We start from the raw sequence: 8,994 nt of genomic DNA on the forward strand, positions 1-8,994 counted from the left end.
AAATGTACATGTACAGAAGCTATAGCCGAAATGTAAGAGAGTTACATTTTAAATCTAGTGTCGACGCACTTCTGGATAAGCCACGCCCACATCCGGTTCTATCCGAATACAGATACAGATAATGGCTTCGCTGCACATGTAACCGGTCCTGATCGCCCCGCTCCGAACGGGACTCGAACCGACGTCTCCGGCGTGGGTGTGCTAACAAGGAGGCTCAAGGCTAAAGCTTCTAGCTTCAGTCGCTAGTGCACCTCTTGAGGTCAGGAGAGTGAGGTCTACCAGCTGGCTCCCGTTACACACACCCCTACCGAATGTGTTTGTGCGCCCAAAAAAAAGCTAGATGCTGTCGAACAGATACAACGGAACGCAGATGTCTCGAGAACCGTTTTCAATCGTTTCAATTCTTATAACATGACATGTGTTTAAAAAATTAACCCAAACGCGACATTCCGTCTCTCTCATGTTTACAAAAAAAACTAAACATCGCAGATAGATGGAAAACGTGTTCAGAGTGAACGGCCCCTAAAACTCGCTTGCAAGTCATTGTGATGTCTGATTTGTAAAATAATCGTTCTTCTGGGGCAATGGTGGGTCAAAACGACTGAATGACTCATCGGCGAATCAGTCTTAATTAAAAATGATTTCTAAAAATGTGTTATCCAGTAATTTCCAACCTCAGGAATGGTCAGAAAGGTCGGAAACCCTGATATTACAAATATATTGGATGAGCCACGTTTGAAGCCGTTGTAAAATGCCAATAAATCCACACTTGTGGTCTCACATATATCAATGTGATGAGGTTGCTTGGCGACTGTAATCTTATCAGAACAAAACAATTGTTTATTCTAATTCATTTACTCCTCTGTCTCTATCACCTCTTACATGCTGGTGCTGCACACAACAGGCTCAACGAAAGGAACAACCCCCATTAATTAAGAAATCTCCCATCACAGCCTTTTGTGTAGTATCTATCGAACTCACCAGGTGAAAAAATTCATTTCCACCTCAAATTAAAGAGTCATATCCCTGATCAATAATCATAAGTAACTGTGCATTTTAGTGATAGATTTAATATTTAAAAATGACACGTACCTGTGTTCCATTAATTATCATTTGGAACATGCCATGATTGCAGCTATATACATCATTTCCATTTTTCAATTAATATTCAAATTATCTATAGCGTTTTATATGCAAATATGTAATATATTCAGGATTAGTTGTATTACCTTTAATCAGCCGCTGTCCTGTGATGACAGTTCTGTTCTTAATCTTCCCTGCAACTTCCTCTAAACTTATTAGAATACACAACACCAATGCTGGGCACCAAAAAATATTATTTCTCACAATTAATGGAGAGTTGAAAACACAGGGCCGAGTTAATTTGCACCGGTAACACACACACGGCGGTCTGAGGCGGTAAACATACGCCCGGACTTCCTCAGAATCAGTGAAGTGTTTCAAATCTAATTTGAATATATGAATGTTTGCTTTGCGTGTTGTGCAAAAGTGACTCTGCAATACGGGGGCAAATTGAGGGTCCGGGTTTTACACAGGCCAGTGCTTACGGAAGAATGACTGCCGGAAGGTTAGAGGATAATTCTCTTCTCTCTTCTTTAAGATTGACAATCAACCCAATTTACTAACCAGGGTTAACAAAAGCCTGAAGAGGGAACAGCCGTTGGGTTACCTGAATGGAGGGCTGCCTGATTTAAGTGGGTCATTTCATAAATGTTTTATTATTTAATTTTTGTCCAATTATATTATTAGAAAGGAAGGTGTTTTGTCACCTCTATTTGACATTTAGAATTAAACGATAAACAAAAATGAGATTTTGGCGACTTTAAGGCCATGACATCAACATTAACTTTCCCATTAACCCTAACCTAACCCTATTTACTTTCTGAAGCTTGTGCCTAACCCTAACCCACCTTAACCTAAACTAACCCTAATCCTAACCTAACCCTTTCCAAACCCTAAACCTAACCTAACCCTTTCCAAACACTTTCCTGACCCTAAACCTAACGTAACCCTTACCTAACCCTAAACCACCTTAACCTAACCTAAACCATATCCTAACCTAACACTTTCCAAACCCTAACCCAGCCTAACCTAACATTAACACTAACCCTAACCCACTTTATCCTAACCCTAACCTAACCCTAACCCTTTCATAACCCTAACCCTAACCTAACCATTTCCAAACCCTTTCCTAACCCTAACCCTAACCTAACCCTTTCCTAACCCTAACCTAACCATTTCCAAACCCTTTCCTAAACCTAACCTAACCCTAACCCTTTCCAAACCCTTTCCTAACCCTTTCCAAACCCTTTCCTAACCCTAACCTAACCTAACCCTTTCCTAACCCTAACCTAACCATTTCCAAACCCTTTCCTAACCCTAACCTAACCTAACCCTTTCCTAACCCTAACCTAACCTAACCCTTTCCTAACCCTAACCTAACCATTTCCAAACCCTTTCCTAACCCTAACCTAACCTAACCCTTTCCTAACCCTAACCTAACCATTTCCAAACCCTTTCCTAACCCTAACCTAACCCTTTCCAAACCCTTTCCTAACCCTAAACCTAACGTAACCCTTACCTAACCCTAACCCACCTTAACCTAACCTAAACCATATCCTAACCTAACACTTTCCAAACCCTAACCCAACCTAACCTAACATTAACACTAACCCTAACCCACTTTATCCTAACCCTAACCTAACCATTTCCAAACCCTTTCCTAACCCTAACCCTAACCTAACCCTTTCCTAACCCTAACCTAACCATTTCCAAACCCTTTCCTAAACCTAACCTAACCCTAACCCTTTCCAAACCCTTTCCTAACCCTTTCCAAAACCTTTCCTAACCCTAACCCACCTTAACCTAACCTAACATTAACACTAAAACTAACCCTCACCCACCTTAACCTAACCTAAACCTAATCCTAACCTAACACTTCCAAACCCTAACCCACCATAACCTAACCCTTTTCCAATCCCTTTCCTAAACCTAACCTAACCTAACCCTTTCCTAACCCTAATCCTAACCTAACCATTTCCAAACCCTTTCCTAACCCTAACCTAACCTAACCTAACCCACCTTAACCTAACCTAAACCTAACCCTAACCTAACCTTTTCATAAACCTTTCCTAACCCTAACCCTAACCCCCGCGTCTACATGCGTGGACATTGTATTTTGGCTTTACTATACGCAACATATAATTACATTTAATCAAAATAACTGATCTAATTTCAGGAGGCTCTGTGCCGTCAGTAAAGGGTTAAATGTGACAAAACAACATGCGGAGTTTGTGTTTGGTTGAAACGCCAACACAGAATAGACGTTGTAAATGTGCCGGGTTTTGTGATAATGTTTCAGAATTTCAAGAATTTCATGAAAATACATTTTTGCCACTTATTGTTGTATTAATTTCTTTATTTTTGTACCGGGGATGACATTTTGAGTTCTGAAAGTTACAGCATGTTTCCATAGTAGAGTAAACTCTTTTTTATGAAAAGCTGAAGGATAATGAGTAATTCTTCATGATATGAGACTTTTAAAACCATTTAAACCCGTAAATAAAGAGTCTTACACCTTTAATGTCACTCTGAGCTGCCTGCGGAGACACATTTCTCACCGTGTTTGCATGTGTGTGTGTCTGTTTGGAGTGTATAGATGTTACCGTGAGCGTGTAGACAGCAGTAAACGTATATGCCAGTAATGGATAGGTTTATTTTAGAGACAACCATCTGCTATCAATCTCTCTCTCTCTCTCTCTCTCTCACTCACGAAAAACGATAAAGACAGATTCTGTAGTGAACGGGAGCCCAGGGAATCTCTGGAGGCTGGAATCTCAGGCATTTCCTCTAACAGTAATAACAATGAGCTGGCTTAAAGGTGACGGTTTACAATTTACTCTTATTTGTGTCTATAAAGTGCATTCTGTGGCTCTTGACTCATTCACGCTGCCTGCGTGTAAGAGGGGAACATTAACAATGCCCTGAGCAAATGGAAATTCTATCCTCTTTATTAAAGTACCTGTGCTCTGTCCAGCAGAGCTGACCTCAGAGGAGACATTCTCACCTACTGTCACCTCCCCGATCCTTCAATTTATGCTCTAGTGTCCTCACTAAGCCGAGTGGTGTGGATGGGTGGGCGACAAAGAGAGACAGAGAACATGAAAAGGGAACAATGTCTGTCAGTGGGTTTATGGAAAGTTTTAATTTATATTGTACAATATAATCTATTTGAACATTGTTTTTGTTTTCTTTCAGTCTTTTTGTGTTCCAATGAAGTCTCTAAAACAAGACTGAAGAGTGTCAGAACATGAACATTTTCAAAAAAGATTACATGGAGCCATTAGCTAGTATATCAATGTGTTGGGTGGTATCTGGGGTGTGAGTGTGGTATTTGGGTATCTGTTGTGTGGGAGTTATATTGGGTGGAGTGGGCATGGTATTGGGTGGTATCTGCAGTGTGGGTGTGGTATTTGGGTATCTGTTGTGTGGGAGTGATATTGGGTGGAGTGGGCATGGTATTGGGTGGTATCTGCAGTGTGGGTGTGGTGTTTGGGTATCTGTTGTGTGGGAGTTATATTGGGTGGAGTGGGCATGGTATTGGGTGGTATCTGGGGTGTGCGTGTGGTATTTGGGTATCTGTTGTGTGGGAGTGATATTGGGTGGAGTGGGCATGGTATTGGGTGGTATCTGCAGTGTGGGTGTGGTTTTGAGTGGTGTGGGCATGGTATTGGTTGGTATCTGAAGCGTGGTAGTGGATTGGGGTGATGTAGGTGTGTTATTGGGTGGCATATGTGGTGTGAGCATAGTTTTGGGTGTTGTGGACATTGTTTTGGATGGTATCTGTGGTGTTGGAGTGGTTTTGGGTGGTGTGGGCATGGTATTGGGTGGTATCTAGTGTGGGGGACTGGTTTTTGGTGGTGTAGTTTTGTTATTGGGTAGTATCTGTGGTTTGAACATGGCTTTGGGTGTTGTGGTTTTAGGTGGCATCTCTGGTGTGGGATTGCTTTTGAGTGGTGTGGGCATGGTATTGGGTGGAATCTGCAGTGTAGGACTGGTTTTGGGTAGTGTGGGTGTGGTATTGGGTGGCATCTGGGTTGTGAGTGTGGTATTTGGGTATCTGCAGTGTGGGTGTGGTTTTGAGTGGTGTGGGCATGGTATTGGATGGTCTCTGAAGCGGGGTAGTGGATTTGGTTGATGTAGGTGTGTTATTGGGTGGCATATGTGGTGTGGACATTGTTTTGGATGGTATCTGTGGGGTTGGAGTGGTTTTGGGTGGTGTGGGCATGGTATTGGGTGGAATCTGAAGCGGAGGAGGAGTTTTTGGTGATGAAGGTGTAGTATTGTGTGACATCTTTGGTGTGGTTTTAGATGGTGAAGGTGGAATCTGCAGTGTGGGAGTGGTTTTGTTGGGGTGAGCATGGCATTTGGATGGTATCTGTGATGTGGTCATGGTTCTGGGTGTTGTTGGCATGGGATTGGGTGGTATCTATGGATGGGAGTGGTTGTGGGTGGTATGGGTGTGTTTTGCAGTGGCATCTGTGGTGTGGGTGTGGTATTGGGTGGTGTCTGCAGTGGCGGAGTGGTTTTGGATGTTGTAGGTGTGGTTTTGTTTAAGTGGGTAATGTACTGGGTGGTTTCTTTGGTGTGGGAGTGTTATTTGGTTGTGTGGGCATGGTATTGGGTGACATCTGTGTGGGCATGATTTTGGGTGGTGTGGGCTTTGTATTGGTTGGTATCTGCAGTGGGAGAGTGGTTTTGGGTGGTGGGGGCATGGTATTAGGTGGCATCTGTGGTGTGGGGTTGCTTTTGGCATGGTATCTGCAGTGTGGAATAATTTTTGGCTGATGTGGAATTGGGTGGTGTCTGCTGTGTGGGAGTAGTTTTGGGTGATATAGGCATGGTTTTGGATGGTATCTGTGGTGTGGGAGTGGTTTTAAGTTGTGTGTGCCAGGTTTTGGGTGGAGTCTGAGTTTTTGGGATGGAGTGTGAGGTCGTGTCTAGGCATGGCTTGGGTCTGGCTATTTGATGTAGGTGAGGCACTGGGTGGAGTGGGCATGGTACCAGTTGGTATCTGCAGTGGGAGTGTGGTTTTGAGTGATGTAAGTGTGATATTGTGTGGTATCTGTAGTGGGGGAGTGGTTTTGCTTGGTGTGGGCATGGTATTGGGTGGCATCTGTGGTTTGGGTGTGGTAATGGGTGGAATCTGCAGTGTGGCACTTTTTTGGCTGTGAGAGTGGTGTGGGAGTGGCACTGGTTGACACTGGCATGGTTTTGGAGGGAGTGAATGGTGAATGAGTGGTTTCCGGTGGTGTGTGCCAGGTATTGGGTGGTACCTGTGGTGTGGGCGTGGTTTTGGGGTCTGAGTTGTAGGTGTGGCACTGGGTTGAGTGTAGGCTTTGCTCTGGGGTGGTTTATAATGAAGTTATACATTAGGTTCTGTTTTATTTCACAACTCATGTGCTGCTCAAAGACTCATGTGAAGTTTGATGCTTGTAAATGTGCAGTAACAGTGTTTCACAATGTCTATACTTACACACACACATAGTATTAAACCTTTCCATCCAATAACCAAGGGATTGTTTCATTAAGCTAAGCATACTGCATACTTCTTTGCTGTTTTAATCTTATGGCTCAGTATATTTAAGGTGAGTTTAAAATGTTTCATTTAAATGTAAATTCTGCTGTTTTTGAATGTAAATGATATTAACAGGCTATTCCAGGTTCAATATAATTAAGTAAGCTCAATTGATAGCATTTGCTGCATAATCTTGATTACAACTAAGCTTAATTTAGACTGGCTGTATAGATCAAACTGGAGTTCAAGTTCAATCGTCATTTTTAATTTATTTATTGTTTATCACTGATCATAAAGAGTCACTGTATGAATTTGTAGCATTTAACTGAACTTGCCATGCATGCACTTTCTCCTCTGATACATTTTGATGGCCTCTTTCACAGCGTCTATAAACACCATAAAGATGGAGAAGTTCAGAGATTTGTGTGTGTGGTGTTTTATCCTGTAACTGCGATCAGAGTCTTCTAACTGTTGTGTAGTGGATGGGGAGGAGTTTTGCACTAATGCAGATAGATTGACAGGCGTGCCACAGCACCGATCACCCCGCTCAGTCTCTGCGGGGACAAACTTTTATCTCATCAAAGTGTTCGTACAGGACTTAGACAGAGCGCGTCAATCTGAGGCGTTTGAGAGGCGAGTGCTAATGTGACTTCACTGCTGTCACCTCACAGAGACGTTCAGAGGCCAAACCCATTACGCTAATGACCGTCCAATCGCCATGACCAATCAAATATGCCGACTCCCTCGCATGTCTAAATGTGTCCGCGGAGGCTGGCAGGCAAGCAGGAGCGGAGGGACTTTATTTTGACAGTGAGGAAAGGACGGATGACACTGGCGTGCCAGTATGCATCATTCAACGGAGTGTCGTCTACAAAACAACAGTTGGGTTCAGTCCACTTCTATTGTTCTGAGAATATGCATTTACAGTTACTGGAACAGAACTGAGGCTCCTTCACTGTCAGTGTGTGTGTGTGTGTGTGTGTGTGTGTGTGTGTGTGTGTGTGTTGATGCTTATTGATGTACAAACTAGTTCTTTTTTGTTTTGGGTTGTTTTTCCAGGGAAATGTTCCAGCTCTTGTCACTTTAGGAGGGTAGAGAAAGTGCAATGATTCCAAGGGTCACTGAAAACAAAAGATTGATTGAATACATTTGTGTTAAAACATAAAGAGGCAAACAAAATCTCAGCATGTTTTCTTACACATCATTCATACACACACACACACACACACACACACACACACACACATACATAGTCTGGGTCATGGGAGATGTTTTTTGGGGGCGTAAGAGTGACAACTTTCTTCTGTGAAACACAGAAGACTTAAGAAGACTAAGAAAATAGTGCACAAGTCCTTTAGATTACAGTTATGTTACTTTTATTGTGATTTTTCAGTGTCATTTTGTCCTTTTTGGAGCTCAACAGCGTTCATCCCCGTACACTATCATTGTTACTGCAAAACATTATTGCTAAGTTTAATTTTTTTGTTTGTTTGTTTGTTTGTCCGTAAAAAATATCTAAACATCCTTTAAAAATGATCAGTTTACTTGAGGATCAGAATGATATTAGAAATGTAGTCTTGTTCTCAAAAAAATATAACAACATTTTGTGAGCTTTAACCTTGTGCGACCTCGCGTCCTCATGCGTGGACGATGTATTTTGGCTTCGCTATATGCAACGCATAATTTAAATGAACACACTTAATTGCATAGAGAGCTATAGGATGCTCCCTTGCTCCCTATTTAGTGCATGACTTAACCTCCAGTGTGCTGTCTGTCTGCACTGGTCTCAGAACAGTTATAGGAGAGCTATAGGATGCTCCCTTGCTCCCTATTTACATTTACATTTATGCATTTGGCAGACGCTTTTATCCAAAGCAATTATTACAGGGACAATCCCCCCAGAGCAACCTGGATTTAAGTGCCTTACTCAAGGACACAATGGAGGTGGCCGTGGGGTTTGAACCAATGACCTTCTGATTAACAGCCCAATACTTTAGCCACTACGCCACCCGCCACCGCCATATTTAGTGAATGACTTAACCTCCAGTGTGCTGTCTGTCTGCACTGGTCTCAGAACAGTTATAGGAGAGCTATAGGATGCTCCCTTGCACCCTATTTAGTGAATGACTTAACCTCCAGTGTGCTGTCTGTCTGCACTGGACTCAGAACAGTTATAGGAGAGCTATAGGATGCTCCCTTGCACCCTATTTAGTAAATGACTTAACCTCCAGTGTGCTGTCTGTCTGCACTGGTCTCAGAACAGTTATAGGAGAGCTATAGGATGCTCCCTTGCTCCCTATTTAGTGAATGACTTAACCTCCAGTGTGCTGGATGTTATAGGAGAGCTATAGGATGCTCCCTTGCTCCCTATTTAGTGCATGACTTAACCTCCAGTG

The 8,994-nt window shown here is 42.7% G+C and overlaps 1 protein-coding gene across 1 annotated transcript; it reads right to left on the bottom strand.

Moving 5' to 3' along the window:
- Nucleotides 1-5,633: 5,633 nt before the first annotated feature.
- On the bottom strand, nt 5,634-7,292 carry LOC127646133 (uncharacterized). The gene is made up of 3 exons (XM_052129583.1): nt 7,263-7,292; nt 5,972-6,424; nt 5,634-5,864 (listed from the first exon to the last, which is right to left on the bottom strand). The coding sequence occupies exons 1-3, from the start codon at nt 7,290-7,292 to the stop codon at nt 5,634-5,636; spliced, it is 714 nt and encodes a 237-aa protein (XP_051985543.1).
- Between the last annotated feature and the right edge of the window lie 1,702 nt (nt 7,293-8,994).

The sequence above is a fragment of the Xyrauchen texanus genome, chromosome 7 (genome assembly GCF_025860055.1).
Source record: "Xyrauchen texanus isolate HMW12.3.18 chromosome 7, RBS_HiC_50CHRs, whole genome shotgun sequence".
NCBI classification, from domain to species: Eukaryota; Metazoa; Chordata; class Actinopteri; order Cypriniformes; family Catostomidae; genus Xyrauchen; species Xyrauchen texanus.

What these genes read in the sequence shown, in the direction of transcription:
- LOC127646133 (XM_052129583.1), bottom strand. Translation starts at nt 7,292, where the DNA reads ATGGGTTTGGCCTCTGAACGTCTCTGTGAG. An exon ending in CCTCTGAACGTCTCTGTGAG is followed by an intron (nt 6,425 to 7,262) that starts GTGACAGCAGTG and finishes AAACCACCCCAG; the next exon opens with AGCAAAGCCTACACTCAACC. An exon ending in CAGACTCCACCCAAAACCTG is followed by an intron (nt 5,865 to 5,971) that starts GCACACACAACT and finishes ATTCCACATCAG; the next exon opens with CCAAAAATTATTCCACACTG.